Source organism: Myxocyprinus asiaticus, chromosome 45 (assembly GCF_019703515.2).
Source record: "Myxocyprinus asiaticus isolate MX2 ecotype Aquarium Trade chromosome 45, UBuf_Myxa_2, whole genome shotgun sequence".
NCBI classification, from domain to species: domain Eukaryota; kingdom Metazoa; phylum Chordata; class Actinopteri; order Cypriniformes; family Catostomidae; genus Myxocyprinus; species Myxocyprinus asiaticus.
In genome coordinates this window covers 21994214-22012737 of record NC_059388.1, presented here as the reverse complement: position 1 = coordinate 22012737, position 18524 = coordinate 21994214, and the positions used below count along the sequence as shown (strand labels likewise).

At 36.6% G+C, this 18524-nt stretch overlaps 1 protein-coding gene across 1 annotated transcript in view; it reads left to right on the top strand.

The window, feature by feature from the left end:
• LOC127434939 (protein O-mannosyl-transferase TMTC2-like) overlaps positions 1–4089 on the top strand; it is a 4893-nt gene extending 804 nt beyond the window's left edge. Inside the window, exons 2-5 of the mRNA XM_051687988.1 lie at positions 75–156; positions 749–863; positions 1592–1655; positions 3055–4089. Coding sequence (XP_051543948.1) covers positions 75–156; positions 749–863; positions 1592–1655; positions 3055–3234 — 441 coding nt within the window. The 3' untranslated portion in view covers positions 3235–4089. The remainder of the gene's footprint in view (positions 1–74; positions 157–748; positions 864–1591; positions 1656–3054) is intronic.
• The last annotated feature ends 14435 nt before the right edge of the window (positions 4090–18524 follow it).

Below are 18524 nucleotides of genomic sequence, written 5' to 3'. Positions count from 1 at the left end.
ATTTTTGAAAACACCTTCAGAGCTTTAAGGGTTAATAACAGTGCAGGTGTAATGATTTCTTGATTTCTCCACAGGGACAGAAGTCTGAAGCAGAGCATTATTTCCTGAAGGCAATAGAGCTGGATCCTACTAAAGGAAACTGCTATATGCATTATGGTAGGTTTCCTTAACCTTGTTCTCTTCTTGTTGTGCTATTTCTTGTTGTCATTTCTAAACAAGCATCCATAATAGAGTAATAAGCACAGGAACTGTCCTGTGACACAACTTCTTTTTAGTAGAAGCACAAATCCAGTGATTAATGATCCGAAAACACACAGCCATAATGTAGTAGGTCGTCGGGGTATTCTTTTCATTTGCATACAATGCACAGTATACTGAAATGTATGATATTATGCTGTTCTGCACGTGCCGTACATAGCAACACATACAGAATGCTGGCTTCACAATCTTTTCTACAAAGAAACCTTGTATGTGTTAACAGCCCCTTCCCACCTCTTGTAAAACCACGTCAGTCTTCATTGCTGATATTTATCAGTAAATTGAGGATGTCCTGTAGCACCAGATGTTCACTGTGCCTCATGTCCTTACTCATCCGCTACTCAGACTCTTTCTGCCTTTGTGTCTGTGTTTTTGGATGCGTGTTTTGTATATCTGGACTGATCTTAGGCTGTTTGACCTGTGGGGTTCTGACCTGCTCTGTTTGCGTTGTTTTCCATTCGGTGACCTCCTCTCTGTTTCTCTCTCTCAGGTCAGTTTTTGTTGGAACAGTTTCGCCTTGAAGAAGCTGCAATGATGGCAGAGAAAGCTGCAGAGCTGGACAGTTCAGAGTTTGATGTGGTGTTCAGTGCTGCTCATATGCTCAGGTATGTGTGTCTCTTCACCTGTGACCCTCAATAGTTTGAGCTGCATTGGTTCCCTTGAAGGGAGCTCTTGTGGTTTGTGTCCACAGTTTTCCTGACCAACCACTGGGGGGCACCATGATGATTCTGATAGCTACTGGACTGTTTTCTGGTTCCGTTCTTCCTTAGAATCAATGTAAAAAGTACAAAAACGAGTGATCAAGATGGAGAATGACAACCATTTTAAGTGCCAGTTGGAGTAAAAATTAGATTAGGCCCAACTTGTGCAGTTGTTGACTGTCAAAACAACTCGAAGTAGTCAATGATATCAATGTAACTAACCTCGGGCCATTCAATCTACCCTCTCCTTAAACTTTGACAGGTGAGGCACTGTCAAAAGACAGTCATTGTGACTGTAAGTTATTGGCACTATGGAGCCACATGTTATTTATTTGCAGATTTTTACAAATTTAATATAATAAACATCACATTATCCACTAAAAACATAATCCGATGCGAAAACACTGAAGCCCGGAAAACTAAAACATGCTTCTGTTATGAATCATGGAACACTTCCGCATTCAGGAAAAGCTGGATTTAGAGAGCATGTTTTCATACTTTATTTCCTCTGATCACTGAATGCAGGAGGTCTGTTGGTTTGTAGGGTTTCTGCAGCATTTTATCATCAATAGTTTACATAGATTATAGTAATGTGTGTGGGTGGGTGGGTGGGTGTGTGGGTGTGTCCACAGGCAGGCTAGTCTGAATGAGGCAGCTGAGAGGTATTATGGGAAGGCAGCAGACCTAAGACCTGATGTAAGTACCATCTTTAACTCTCTTGTTAGGTGTTGTAAAGTGACCCTACACTGTGCAGATAGCATTATATATTCCTTTAACTGCATGAAAATTAAATGTTCATATGCTGTGGAGGAAGTCAACCCAAGACTCGTGGAGGGCAGGTGGAATAAATACTTTATGCCACAGATATTATTAAAAAAAAATCACAGTACAAACTATTTAGTATTTGATACAATTTTTATATAATATATTAGTATATTTAATACAAAACTTAGTTGAGCCGTTATGCAGGTGTCTTGAGTATACATAAATGTTTAATATTTTTCTCAACACTTTTTGTGTGTTAATTGCTAAACTTTTAAATGGAAAGATGTAGGAATACTAGAAAGGTATTTTGTAAAAAAAATAAAAATAAAAAAAGTGACTGTTGTCATTGTAAAAGTGCATTATTCACACTCAGATGATCCATGATTCATTTATTGAGATAAAGTGAGAAATATTCAGCTGGTCAGACTGAAATGACTAGTGTCTTCATCTTGTGAGTGTACATTATTTTAAAAAAAATATGTCACCTGCTTTATCATTTCGGTCACTTTGACCCAGAAACAAATTTTTAGTTCTATGCACTTAGGTAAAAAGAAAAAAAGTTGTAGCTTTCTTATGATATCATTATTATGTTGCGATTCCAAACTGTTGTCAAAACAGACTGAGACTTTCCTTTTGATTTGAACTAAAACTCAAAATGTGTTTCTGGGTCAAAGTGACAAAAAATGATGAAGCAGGTGACATATTATTCAAATGATGTACACTAATGAGATGAAGACACTAGTCATATCAGTGTGTCCAGCTGAATATAAAGTTAAAATAACTAACCATAACAGTGTTTTCTTTTGCGTGATGCTGCATCAAAGCTGTTAGGTGTCAGTGCAACACAAGAATATTACTGTAGACTACTGTAATGCAATAATGCTAAACAACAGAAATTACAGTGTAAAAATAAACATTGAAGAATCTAAAATATGGATTCTTGTTAGTTTTTCTAGTTTTGTGAAGTTCGTGTCTGCTCACTTTATCTGTTTCTCCAAATATGTAAAGTTCTCAGTGGTGCAGAGTTCTATACCCAAATGGCTGATGGCATCTTTCTGTAAGTCAAGTGGTTGATATCATTTAACTGCTTCAGGGCTGCCCCTAGTGCCTGATTTAGTGGCATCTGCCACTGACATGGCCATCAACTACTACAGTGTGAAAAACAGCTACCGTTCAGCCAATGTCAGAGACCGCATCATTACTGCCTCTCACAGATTTCAGTTATAATAACGAATAATGAATAATCAAATACATAAATGTTGTTGGAATTTGTGTGTTGAGACCTAAAGGTTTTCCTCTTGTATATTACTTTACTCTCACTTTCACTCAGCATCCAGCTGCTCTGATGAATCTTGGGGCTATCTTCCACCTTAATGGGAAACTGAAGGAGGCAGAGAGCAACTACCTCCGTGCACTGCAACTCAAACCAGATGACCTCATCACTCAGTCCAACCTCCACAAACTCTGGAATGTCATGCAGAAACGGGGCCTGCAAACTACTGGGTCATGATCTTCTGCCACAACCCCTGTAGATATTTGATCATATTTGATCTGTGCGGTTTTGTGGTGTTGGAACTCCTACAGTACATTTTTGTCTTGGCTTGAGGAATTCAGCTCAAACCAAGAGCTCAAATGGGCCCATAATACTGACAATTGTTTCAAGGCTGGAGTTAAATTCACAACTTTCATTCAGCAAACCTTGAGAAAAAAAGGTTTTTATTTTCTACAAAAAACAGAGCTGAAGCAGCTACTATAAGTAGGCCACCACAGTGACCAGAACATTAAGAAAACCCCTGAGAACTCATGAGGGTGAATGTTGGATGCGATTATCCCGATGGCTTTACTGATGCACTTACAGTTGAAGGGTTTTGTGTGATTACTGCATCATTGATGACTAGGAGCACCAATGAGCAGAACATTCGGTGTATATGCCAAGAGAACCAAGACAATGTGGAAGCCATTGTCTACTGCCAGTCATGTATTTTTTTCCCCAAATCCTTCAAAAAATATTTGCAAATAATAATTTATTGCAAATGGCGAGCCAACAGTGTCTTTAGAAGTTCTGCTCAAGTCTGTTTATATCTTCTTTTTTTGTCTTCTCTTGCCCAGAAACATCTGACCATAATAAAGAGAAAATGTGTGATAATTCCTAATGCCTGTTCTTTGCAGCTAATTATGACCAGTGCTGGGCAGATTACTTGTGAATCGTAATCAGGTACTGATTACAAATTACATGACAAAAAATGCAGTTAGTAACGTAATCTCATAGATTACATTTTGGGGTAATCTAATCCTAATATTTTTTTATTATTTATGGATTACTTTCAACCTAATTCTATTTTATTTTATGTCACATGAATTTAAGTTGGATATTCATTTTAAGAAGAAAATGTATTCCATTCTTTATTATTAACAAAATTGCCTCACAAAAAGAGCTCCTTATGACATTTTTAAAAAGTGCTTTAAACATTACATGAATGAAATAAACATTAAATCTAACAGCAATGACAGTGCATGGCCAAAGTTTATAATTCAAAACAATGAGACATCAAGTTCATTTTAAGTGCATAAAACAATACCTGCATTACGAACATTAATGACCATAAAATCAACATAAAAACGATCATAAAATGAAAAAAATCAATGTCCATAAAATCAACAGCAATGAATATGAAAATATCAATAAATTATTACCAATTTACTGCCGTTGCCCTGTTAATATGTAATCATGTAACCTATAAAAAAGTAATTGTAGTCTGATTATGAGTAATTTCAAATGTAATTTAATCCAATTACAAGTACTTGATTTTTGTAGCCTGGTTACATAATCCACATTACATGTAATCCAGTACTACCTAGCACTGATTATGACCACTTGTTTATCTCAATAATAATGAGTAATTGTTAATTGAAATCAATCTGTCTCTACCTAAATAATGTAGGAGGTGTCTTTTAAAACAAAGATAAAATTAAAATTCAAAGTGCTGTGAAATCAGATGACAAAAATCGTTTTATTCAAGTCCAAGAACGTCCCATGTGCAGCTTTCGTGCAGAAGAATGCAAACTGTCTGCCAGTATTTTCTGATAACATGCTGCATTCATCTTGCCATCAATATATATATATAAGTTTGCATACCCTTGGAGAATTGGTAATATAGGTACCATTTTTAAAGAAAACATGAATGAGCAGGCAAAACACATTTCTTTATTTCTTATGGGATTCATATTCAACTGTAGGTTATAACAGAATGGCACAATCATAAAACAAAACATGGCAACAAAGAAAAAAATGAAATGATTAGTTCTAAATACTGTGTATTGCCCCCTTTAGCATCAATGACAGTGTGCAGTCTTTTGTAATAGTTGTCTATGAGGCCCCAAATTCTTGCAGGTGGTATAAATGCCCATTCGAAAAATATTCAACCCCCAAAGTCAATCATTTGTGGAGCATCCTTTACCCTTAATAACAGCAAATAAATGTTTCAGGTAAGTGTTCTCAGGCTTCGGACACCTCTCTATTAGAATTTTTATGCATTTCTCATGAGCAAAAGCTTCCAGCTCATTGACATTCTTTGGTTTCTGTGCTGCCACTGCTTCCTTGAAATCCCAAATAAGGTTTGCAATGGGATTTTAATGATGGACTGAAAGGGCCATTTAAGGACATTCCACTACCTATCCCTGAACCAGATTTTGGACAACTTGGATGTATCCTTGGTGTTATTGTCTTGCTGGAAAGTCCAGTGATCACCGAGCTTCAATTACACACTGAAGGCATCGCATTTTTCATGCCAAAATGGCCTGATACCTGAAAGAATCCATGGTGTCAGTCACATAGTCAGGATAGCCGTTTCCTGCAGCCACAAAACACCCCCATAACAGGACTGACCCACCTCCATGCTTGACTGTGGGGATGGTGTCGTTCTTGTCATCACCTTGTCATCTTACTCCAGACATACTGCTGACCCATGGGTCTAAAACTCATTTTAGTTTAGTGTCATATGTCTATAAAACCTTCTTCCAGGACTCCACAGGTCTTTCCTAATTACTTCTTGAATATTCAAGTCAACATTTCCCTTGGTGAAGTTTTGCTTTCTTCCACACCCCAAGAAGGTTGCTGTTGTACCTTATTTAAAAAATGTATGAATGGTGCTGCCAACTTTGTCTATTGGAAATTGAAGTGCCTTGGAAATGTACTTTTAGCCATGACCTTTCTTGTGTAATGAAATAATCTCCTCTATTAGCTTTTGAGACAGCTTATTTCTAATTGCATTTTTTTGCATAGAAATACATTTTTGTTTACAATGCTAAACTTAAATTAAAAAACTTAAATAAGTGCCATTGCAGACTGATGACTTAATTTTGTTTTAAAACAATTACTTGTGTAGCCTTACATATTTAAGAAACAGCTACATGCAATAAGGGTTGAATAATTATGACATGGCTGTAATTAAAAAAAAAAAAAAATCCTGCTATTTAGAAATATTAAGTTATACTGTATATTCACACTACGACTTTGAATGTGTCACTCAACTGATATAGATGTAAAATTTAAAAATTCTGGGTCATCAGAAAAGCTTACCTTTGTAAATCCTTACTGTCTTTGGGGGTTGAATAATTTAGATTGCAACTGTGTGTGTATATATATATATATATATATACACTATATTGCCAAAAGTATTCGCTCACCCATCCAAATAATTGAATTCAGGTGTTCCAATCACTTCCATGGCCACAGGTATATAAAATGAAGCACCTAGGCATGCAGACAGCTTCTACAAACATTTGTGAAAGAATGGGCCGCTCTCAGGAGCTCAGTGAATTCCAGCGTGGTAATGTGATAGGATGCCACCTGTGCAGCAAGTCCAGTCGTGAAATTTCCTCGCTACTAAATATTCCACAGTCAACTGTCAGTGGTATTACAACAAAGTGGAAGCGATTGGGAATGACAGCAACTCAGCCACGAAGTGGTAGGCCACGTAAAATGACAGAGCGGGGTCAGCGGATGCTGAGGCGCATAGTGCGCAGAGGTCACCAACTTTCTGCAGAGTCAATCGCTACAGACCTCCAAAGTTCATGTGGCCTTCAGATTAGCTCAAGAACAGTGCATAGAGAGCTTCATGGAATGGGTTTCCATGGCCGAGCAGCTGCATCCAAGCCATACATCACCAAGTGCAATGCAAAGCGTCGGATGCAGTGGTGTAAAGCACGCCGCCACTGGACTCTAGAGCAGTGGAGACGCGTTCTCTGGAGTGACGAATCACGCTTCTCCATCTGGCAATCTGATGGACGAGTCTGGGTTTGGCGGTTGCCAGGAGAACGGTACTTGTCTGACTGCATTGTGCCAACTGTGAAGTTTGGTGAAGGGGGATTATGGTGTGGGGTTGTTTTTCAGGAGCTGGGCTTGGCCCTTAGTTCCAGTGAAAGGAAATCTGAATGCTTCAGCATACCAAGAGATTTTGGACAATTCCATGCTCCCAACTTTGTGGGAACAGTTTGGAGATGGCCCCTTCCTGTTCCAACATGACTGCGCACCAGTGCACAAAGCAAGGTCCATAAAGACATGGATGAGCGAGTTTGGTGTGGAAGAACTTGACTGGCCTGCACAGAGTCCTGACCTCAACCCGATAGAGCACCTTTGGGATGAATTAGAGCGAAGACTGCGAGCCAGGCCTTCTTGTCCAACATCAGTGTCTGACCTCACAAATGCGCTTCTGGAAGAATGGTCAAAAATTCACATAAACACACTCCTAAACCTTGTGGAAAGCCTTCCCAGAAGAGTTGAAGCTGTTATAGCTGCAAAGGGTGGGCCGACCTCATATTAAACCCTATGGATTCAGAATGGGATGTCATTTAAGTTCATATGCGTCTAAAGGCAGGTGAGCGAATACTTTTGGCAATATAGTGTATATATATATATATATATATATATAATATTTATATATATACACACACACACACACAATCACTGACCACTTTATTAGGTACACCTGTACACCTACATTATTCATGCAATTATCTAATCAGCCAATCATGTGGCAGCAGTGCAATGCATAAAATAAATCAGATACAATGCATAAAATAAATCAGATACAGGTCAGGAGCTTAAGTTAAAGGTCTTCCCCAACCATCAGAATGGGGAAAAAATTTGATCTCAGTAATTTCGAGCATTGCATGATTGTTGGTACCAGATGGGCTGGTTTGTGTATTTCTGTAACTGCTGATCTCCTGGGATTTTCACACACAACAGTCTCTAAAGTTTACTCAGAATGGTGCCAAAAACAAAAATCATCCACGTGATGTTAAAGAAAACAGGACTCTGTGTGCAGCAACGCAGCCCCATACGCAGCAGGGTGCGATGCACTGTGTGTTGTGACATATTCCTCCCATAACCATCATTAAAAAAATTTGTGACTTGTGCCACAGTAGTCCTTCTGTCGTTTTGGACCAGACGGGATAGCCTTCGATGAGCCTTGGGCGCCCAACGCCCTGTCACCGGTTTGTAGTTTGTCCTTCCTCGGACCACTGTCTGTAAACTCACCACTGCTGACTGGGAGCACCCCACAAGCCTTGCTGTTTCAGAGATGTTCTGATCCAGTCGTCTGGCCATAATAATTTGGCCCATGTCAAAGTTGCTCAGATCTTTACTCCTACCTATTTCTCTTGCATTCAACACGTTGACTACGAGGACTGATTGTCTGCTTACCATCTAATCTATCCAGACCTTGACATGTGGCCTTGTTAGAAGATGATCAGTGTTATTCGCTTCACCTGTGAGTGGTCATAATGTTTTGGTTCATCCGTGTATGTATCTCTTCTCTGGCGTTTGTGAGGCTTCTCTACACTTTCACTCTAACAAATCATCAGAACGTGTTTGATCGGTCTCTCTCTCTCTTTCTTTAGAACTGCTGTGAGTTATCCAGTTTCTTCAGTTTATGAGGGAGCAGTAAAGATGATTAAACTAATGTGTGCTCATCATTATTCTCAGACTGTATATAGCAGGAGATGGAGAGCTGTTGTATCGAATATCAGCACGATGGTATTATTGGTTAAATTTGCTTTGTTTTAAAACTGCATTACTCTTTCTCGGCATATTGTAGAGGAGCAGTTATTTTTATTGGCAGGCATTTGCCAGTATTCATTTGCTCCCTGCACATTTTTACAATCACATACAAATTGTTGGTAGAATTTCATGTAGGTTAAAAAAAAAAAAAAACTATTTTTAATGTGTAAACTCAGAGTTGTTATCAGTGTTATTCGTCAGCATTTAGTTATCATTGCTTGTATCTCTTCTCTGCAGATGACAGATTAAGAGGCTGTAGGTACTTTGAAGTGTTTCCTCTCTCCACAATCAGTATCGAAGTATCTAACTTGAGTGGCTTTCTTCAGTAAAGTTTCTTTATAAGGGGAGTCCTTTTCTCTTGATATTTATGGAGAAAATTGAAAATCCCTCATCTGATTTGCCACTGAAGATATTTGGTGATTTCCGCTGTTAATTTTTAAAGGTAAAGGGGAGCGTGATTGGTGGTTATCAGAGGCCCTCTCTTTATCTATCTCTTGTTTGTTTGAAGTTGATCAAACACAATGTGTTTAGGACAGAGAGACTGTCTGACATTTATTATTCTCTCTTACATTGTCACTATGACCACATCTGGTGAATACACAAATAAAGATGAATATTAAGAGCTTTAGAAATTATCAACAGACATTTTTAATCTGTAAGATTTTGCTGTAGCAGCCAGTGTAGAGGCCAAGATGATCAAATGATCTTGTCCAAGGGTGAATTCAAGCTGTAGCTTATGTTGGGATTTATAAAAGGTTCAGCTTTAGTAGGAGAGCTTGAGCATTGCAGTATATATATATATATATATATATATATATATATATATATATATATATATATATATATATATATTAGGTGGCCAAAATTTTGGAATAATGTACAGATTTTGCAGTTTCAGAAGGAAATTGGTACTTTAATTCACCAAAATGGCATTCAACTGATCACAAAGTATAGTCAGGACATTACTGATATAAAAAACAGCACCATCAAAAAAGTCAATTTTGATCAAATCTAGACAGGCCCCATTTCCAGCAGCCACCACTCCAACACCTTCTCCTTGAGTAATCATGCTAAATTGCTAATTTGGTCCTAGAAAATCACTTGCCATTATATCAAACACAGTTGAAAGCTATCTGGTTCATTAAATGAAGCTTAACATTGTCTTTAAGTTTGTTTTTGAGTTACCACAGTATGCAATAGACTGGCATGTCTTAAGGTCAATATTAGGTCAAAAATGGCAAAAAAGAAACAGCTTTCTCTAGAAACTCATCAGTCAATCATTGTTTTGAGGAATGAAGACTGTACTATACATTGTGATCAGTTGAATATATATACACAGGCAGCCAAAAGTTTGGAATAATGTACAGATTTTGCTCTCATGGAAAGAAATTGGTACATCTGGCGTCCTTGTTAGAGCCAGTTGTCCTTAGTCTTTGAAGACTGTAGTGTACACCTTTGTATAAATCTTCAGTTTTTGGCAATTTCGAGCACTGTATATCCTTCATTCCTCAAAACAATGATTGACTGATGAGTTTCTAGAGAAAGCTGTTTCTTTTTTTGCAAACACAAATATACACCAGTGTGTGTGTGTGTGTGTGTGTGTGTGTATATATATATATATTATAAATTTGTGGACTATCTTCCCTTTTCACAACTTTGCATTTTTCTGCAGATTATCGATGTATTTTTTACACAAACCTATTGATTTGCTTCAGAAGACATTAATTGATTGACTGGAGTCGTGTGGTTGACTTTTATGCTGCCTAAATATGCTTTTGGACCATCAAACAGCCAGCACCGTCATGGCACCCATTCGCTTTCATTGTTTGGACATACAGAGCTGAAATGTGCTTGTAAAAATCTTAATTTCGGTTCTGCTGAAGAAGGAAAGACATACACATCAGGGATGGCTTAAAGATGAGTAAATCATGAGAAAATGATCATTTTTGGGTGAACTAATCCTTTAAGTCATATAAAATAGCCTACATAGATGTAATGAGTTTTAAAAGTGATTTGACAACATACTTAAATATTGTCACATTGTAACTGCAATGTTAAAATACCAATATGAAAGCTTAATATACAGTAACTTTTTGTTATAATTTGTCTGTACCATTAAAGAAAGATTAACTAATTGTGTCTTAATTTATAATTAAAATGGTTTTATTTATTGTGCAATTAGTCAAACTCCCATACATTGTACTTTTTTTCAAAACCATCAGTTTAAAAGTTCTGAGTTATTCCAGTTTCACTTGTATACACCTGTTCTATGATGAATATTTTTAAAGTTTCTAAATTAACATTTATTTTGATATTTCTTGTGACATACAGTAAAAAAATACAAATAAAACCAAGTCCGAAAGACCATAGAGTCCAAGTCAAGTCCGAGTGAAAAATGCATCCGAGTCTGTGACAAGTCCAAGTCCATTAAAATTGGACTCGTGACACGGACTCGAGTCCGAGTCCGAACTTGAGTACCCCAACTCTACCCAAAAGTTAGATTAATCAGACAAAACCTCCTTTGGGACATTTTGGGATGCCCACATTTTGAAAAACGATAAATAAAATAATGATTTTTAAAATTCTTATTATGCAAAAAGTTTTCTGTTAGGGTTCCGTTTAGATGTGGGTTAGGGTTAATTTATAGCAAATATAGTTATCTTTATATAAAACCAATAGAAGTCTTTGGTATGTCCCCATTTAGATAGCTGAGCAAATGTTTGTGTGCATGTGCATACCTGATTATCATCTTTTGTTTTTACTTTTAGCAATACATTCAAATAATGATTCGAGATAGAGGTGTTGAAAATCGTGGTAGATACTGTTTCACTTAAATGGAAGGTCAAGCTGAGCACATTGTGTTGTAGGAAACACTATTTCATGATGTGTGCTCTGGTTATACAGTATATTGCTACTGTACATCCAGATTCTGGGAGTAAAAATATCATATATTTTCTCCCTAGGCAAATTTATTTTTAATAATAACCAATAAACCTTTAAAGACAGACCTACTGTGAGCTCCGAGGTTGGTGTATGCTTCTGTTGAAGCCATCAGTTCACATAATTTCAACATTTTATAAAAATAGTTTATAATAGTGAAATTCCTGGTGAAGAAATACACTCCCCATGATTGTGAAGAGAAAAGATCAACCAATCAGAGAGTTGCAGTCAACAAAGCTCTGCAGCGACCCTACAATCCCCTGACGCGCTGTGAGTGACAAATTGAGTCGGTCTCTCTATTTACTTTCAAACTTCTTATATTGGCATATATCTGAATATATTGCAATAAAATAAAAAAATTTGTTTTTATATTTATAATCAACAGCTTTAAAACAATAGTTGTAATATTTTTACACCGCTTGTAATTCAGTTATATAATTAAAAATGCTTTATGGGATTGTAGTTCATGCCCTTATGAAAGATGTTAAGAACACAGTCTTGTGTTTTTTTTTTTTTTTTTTGTTTTTTTTTTGTTTTTTGTTTTTTTTAGCATGATTTTCAAATGCTATTTTGTTTCAAAGCAAAGTTTGTAATGTGATTCATCTCAGAGCTGGTTGGTTTGTATCATGTCTTAGATTTCCTTGATGAAGGATTTTAGGAAATCCCCATAAAAACAAATAAATAGGAAAAATACTTTCGGCACCAAGTTGGCTGAAAATGTCGGCTTGCACTGTTGCACCCTATTGATAAGATGCAAAATATAAACACTGCATGCTGTAGTTGAGTAGTATGTAGGTGTGACGGTATTAAACATATACAGTTGAAGTCAGAAGTTTACATACACTTAGGCTAAAGTCTTTTTTTCTCCCATTTTCTCCCCAATTTGGAATGCCCAATTCCCAATGTGCTCTAAGTCCTCGTGGTGGCGTAGTGACTCGCCTCAATCCAGGTGGCGGAGGACGAATCTCAGTTGCCTCCGCGTTTGAGACCGTCAATCTGCACATTTTATCACATGGCTTGTTGAGCGCATTACCAGGGAAACATAGCGTGTGTGGAGGCTTCACACTATTCTCTGTGGCATCCAAGAACAACTCACCACGTGCCCCACCAAGAGCGAGAACCACATTATAGCGACCACGAGGAGGTTACCCCATATGACTCTACCCTCCCTAGCAACTGGGCCAATTTGGTTGCTTAGGAGACCTGGCTGGAGTCACTCAGCAACTCTTGCAACTCCAGGGGTGGTAGTCAGTGTCTTTACTCGCTGAGCTACCCAGGCCCCTAGGTTGAAGCCATTAAAACTAATTTTTTAACCACTCTACAGATTTCATATTAGCAAACTAGAGTTGTTTAGGACATCTACTTTGTGCATGACATGAGTAATTTTTCCAACAATTGTTTACAGACATTGTTTAGGCAATTAGCCAATTAGATTCTGATAGGCCAACTGGCTAATTGGAGTCAATTAGAGGTGTACCTGTGGATGTATTTTAAGGCCTACCTTCAAACTCAGTGCCTCGTACCTTGACATCATGGGAAAATCAAAAGAAATCAGCCAAGACCTCAGAAAAAAAAAACTGTGGACCTCCACAAGTCTGGTTCATCCTTGGGAGCAATTTCCAAATGCCTTAAGGTACCACGTTCATCTGTACAAACAATAGTACGCAAGTATAAACACCATGGGACCATGCAGCCATCACACTGCTCAGGAAGGAGATGCATTCTGTCTCCTAGAGATGAATGTAGTTTGGTGCGAAAGGTGCAAATCAATCCCAGAACAACAGCAAAGTACCCTGTGAAGATGCTGGAGGAAACAGGTAGACAAGTATCTATATCCACAGTAAAATGAGTCCTATATCGACATAACCTGAAAGGCTGCTCAGCAAGGAAGAAGCCAATACTCCAAAACCACCATAAAAAAGCCAGACTACAGTTTGCAAGTGCACATGGGGACAAAGATCTAACTTTTTGGAGAAATTTAATCTGGTCTGATGAAAAAAAAATTGAACTTTTTGGCCATCATTATGTTTGGAGGAAAAAGGGTGAGACTTGCAAACCGAAGAACACCATCCCAACCGTGAAGTATGGGGGTGGCAGCATCATGTTGTGGAAGTGTTTTGCTGCAGGAGGGACTGGTGCACTTCACAACACAGATGGAATCATGAGAAAGAAAATTATGTGTATATATTGAAGCAACATCTCAAGACATCAGCCATGAAGTTAAAGCTTGGTCGCAAATGGGTCTTCCAAATGGACAATGACCCCGAGCATACCTCCAAAGTTGTGGCAAAATGGCTTAAGGACAACAAAGTCAAGTTACTGGAGTGGCAATCACAAAGCCCTGACCTCAATCTGATAGAAAATGTGTGGGCAGAACTGAAAAATTTGTATGAGCAAGGAGGCCTACAAACCTGACTCAGTTACACCAGTTCTGTCTGGAGGAATGGACCAAAATTCCAGCAACTTATTGTGAGAAGCTTGTGAAAGGCTACCCAAAACATTTGACCCAGGTTAAACAATTTAAAGGCAATGCTACGAAATACTAACAAAGTGTATGTAAACTTCTTACCCACTGGGAATGCAATGAAAGAAATAAAAGCTGAAATAAATAATTCTCTCTACTATTATTCTGACATTTCACATTCTCAAAATAAAGTAGTGATCCTTACTGACCTAAGACAGGGAATGTTTTCTACGATTAGATGTCAGGACTTGTGAAAACTGAGTTTAAATGTATTTGACTACGGTGTATGTTAACTTCTGAATTCAACTGTATTTTTTCCATCAATGATCTCATCATGGCATTATTCTGAGTAATAATTAATTTTCTATGTAATTTCACATGTGTATCAGAGGGAGCTCAGGATGACTGTGATGATATGAAGAATAGTAACAAAGATGTGATCCTCTTCAAAATCATTTAATGATGAGTTTTCTAATGTCTTTCATCATGATATACAGATGTAATAATTATTTTGGTTATTTAAATAACATTTAAATAAGCATAATAACTATTAAAATCATCAAAACTTTTAAATATTGGAAAAATTACATAATTGACTAATATGAGTGAAAAAAAGAAAGAAGTGTGCTTCAGAGGTGTCAAAATGTAAAGCCTCTTTGAAAAAGAGGTAACAACTTATGAAAAAGAGAAAAAATGCACCTGTTTGGTGAAGATAAAAAAGCACTCATTCAACTGTATGACAGGTTTATTCAATAATATTTGTATTTATTTATTTTTGCTTTTTATGCTTTTTAACAGACTATGGTGATGTGGGGATTGTGCCAAACAAAGAGGGAGGGAATGTATGACTCAATAGACACACCCACTGCCTCTGTTTGTGAAATATTACAGTTACTGGACCTGGAATGAGTTTGTGAGAACTTAATGTATATTGATACAAAGGTGTCAATGCCTTATGTTTTTGTATTTCAGAGCTTTTCCTACAGAATATTACATGCTTTGTCAAATTTGTATTTAGTTTATTTTTTAACTAATATTAATGTAAAACAAAAACTTGATTCTCCAAAACCAGAAGTTCATCCACAAAGAAAAGCAGGCCGATCAGTGTTCAGTTCAATCATGTATTGAAGTGTGTGGGCAGGTTTAAGTGGTTTATGAGGACTTTTTTTTAGGTTACAAACTGGTAATTACAAGGGTATTATGCTATAAATGTGCTTTATGAGGACACTTCTAGTGTCTCCATAATTCAAATCGCTTAAAAATCATACTAAACGATGTTTTATTGGAAATTTAAAATGGTAGGGTTAGGGTTAGAATCTATAGTTCATACAGTATAAAAATCATTATGTCTGTGGAGAGTCCTCATAATGATAGCTGCACCAACATGAGTGTGTGTGTGTGTGTGTGTGTGTGTGAGAGAGAGAGAGAGAGAGAGAGAGAGAGAGAGAGAGAGAGAGAGAGAGAGAGAGGGAAAATGTAACACAAAAGGGGCAGGTACATTCAATTACATGGCATAACTGTGTTAATTGCTCAATTACACTCATTGCAATGGGGGAAACACTGACAAAAGAAAACTCAACAATTACTTTAACCTTTAAATGCATGGGAATTCCGCCAAACACTGCAGAGTTGCTCTCACATCAAACTGTTCTGTGGAAATAAAGCGTACTGAACTCAGAGCACCTCCTGAGCTGAGATGCCTGAGGTAATTTGCAGCATTCACATAGACGATAATATTCTTGTAAAATATGTCAGAAGACTGAAACAAAGAAAGAGTGAGAACCCTTTACATACGCGTGTTCCACGAGACTGCATATGGAAAGCCAAGAGGGTCAGAATTCACGTGTTTTGTATCGCCGTATTAAGCTTTGAAACGCCGTTTTCTAAACGCTGTAAGGCGTCAAGTAAATGGCGTTAGGCGTTACATATACGCCGTATGCCGTCACGCGTTAAGTTAACGCGTGTTATTTTAGCGCCTCACGTAACTTAATTAGCGCATTCATTTGCTCATATACATAACTCCTCCTCTATCGCGTTTGAGGTATCTACGGCAAGTCAGAGGATTTTGATTCAAGTAATAGTGAACTGATGACTGAGGTAATTAACTGTTAGGTAATCAATAATTACTGAATTTGATCTGCCTCATTGAGAACTATTAACTAACTATGGCTAATTTAAAATAACTACTAATTAATTACTAATCAAAACATTAACATGTGTCTAAAGTGCGTTAATATGTAAATTACCGTTATTATTTATTAATTTTAGAGCTAATGAAACAAATTTATTTATTCAATATGACAATAATTTCAACGTTTTTAAGATGTTTGTTTCTACATTGACAGACTTGTCTGTGTCCACTTTTCCACCTACAACAACATCAGCTTTTCCTCCAGTTTCACAGATAAAAAGGAGACCAGCTTGATCAACATCAATCACTCATCCACAAACTCCTCCAGCATCTTCTCTCTCCATCCCTCCTGTGGTTGTGATTGTACTGGGAGCTGTACTCTTACTGCTCTTACTGCCACTCATTATACTGATTCAGCAGAACAGAGTGATGAGGAGAGGTACGACAGATACACACATCACATACAAGTTCAATTCTGACACAATCAACTATCTCAAACACCAACTACAACCTAATGATGTTTATTAATCGTCTGTGGTGTAACTGTAATATTTTATTCAGTGTCTGTTATGAACTGACAGCAGGTTTTTCTTTATTCAATCACACAAATCTCTTTAAGAGCAGACGCAGGACTCTGACTGAAGCATTTTATAATGAGATTGATCACAGACACATAACAAACAGATCCAGAAACTTCACTCAGATGAGTAATCCAGGTAATGTTACCTAAACCTCAAAATATGTTAATTTATTTATGCCAAAATTCTTTATTAACTCTTTATTGTTGTTATTAACTAGAAAGTTATCATGTAACTGTGTAGGCCTGTGGTGTGATAGATTTTGCAATCTATATATTTAAACTATATTTGTCCACTAAGCTGAACTATATTATTCCTGAAAAGACACCTGCTTCTGACTACAGAGTTACAGGTACTGTGTGTGTGTGTGTGTGTGTGTGTGTGTGTGTGTGTGTGTGTGTGTGCAGCCTTCCATTGACTGTCTCTGTTTGCACTAAATTTCTATTCATTATTGAAACTCTTTTGTGTATATATATATATATATATATATATATATATATATATATATATATATATATATATATATAAATTATTTTACAATATTATATTTTATAGTATAGTTACTAATAGACTCAAATCTGGCACTAACACAGTCTTCTGTAATACAACTTGGTTTTATTTTTATCTAAATCAACCAAAGAGTTCAAGAATTTCTTAACTGTATTTTATTTTTTTTTTTTTATAGGAAAGGGGCCAAAATATACAGTATGGGGTCCAAAAATGCCTTGTTATTTACTGTGGTTAATTTATGTTGTAGAAAAAAACATAAAAATCTGTTCAAGTGATGTTCATAAAGTTTTTATTATTATTATTATTATTATTATTATTATTACTCATAAATCAAACAGCTGTTCCAAGACAAATTCGAAATCACAGATCGAACAGCTTAAAAATCTTGGTCTGTTGCTGTCACCCTCTGGAAGAAAGTAACACAGCTGATGTTACAAACCTAATAGGCGATCTCAGATGCTTTGGAAGAAATACATGATCAAACAATCTGAAACAATACACTTTAATGATCTTATTAATAAATGAAATATGTTTATTGTATATTGGCGCCATCTGCTGGTCAGAAGGTGAAGAACACCCTCATCATCTTCACTTTAAAAGAATTATGGTCTTTCTGCCCCATCTTATGAAAAAAAAAAAAAAAAAACCTGTTTAGCATGTGCAAAAGTATATTGTAAAGAGAAAAAATAACCTAGAAATGAGATTTCAATATATAAAAAAGTTTCAAAAAGTTATTATTTATATTGTATTTTGTCTATTTTGCGTCCCACTTGTTTAATAAAGTTTAGGTCATATACTGTGGTCTTGGTAAGCGTCTATTTACTAATAAAATAGGATTATTATTATTTTTTTTTAATCATGAATGATTTAAACAGTTGAGTTTACTGTTTTAATAACATGCAAATATGTTATTTAGCAGTTAGTTATCAGAGCTTCTATCTCGTCTCTGCAGGTGTTTGGCTTTGATGTGTTTAAACTGGAGTGTTTCCTGTATCCTGTAAGTCAAATTACTTTTTAACAGCTCTTATTTTTATATCTCTAAATATAGTGTGTGTGTGTGTGTGTGTGTGTGTGGCTCCCTTTAGTGAGGCATCTTCATGGGTGGGGCGAAGAATCC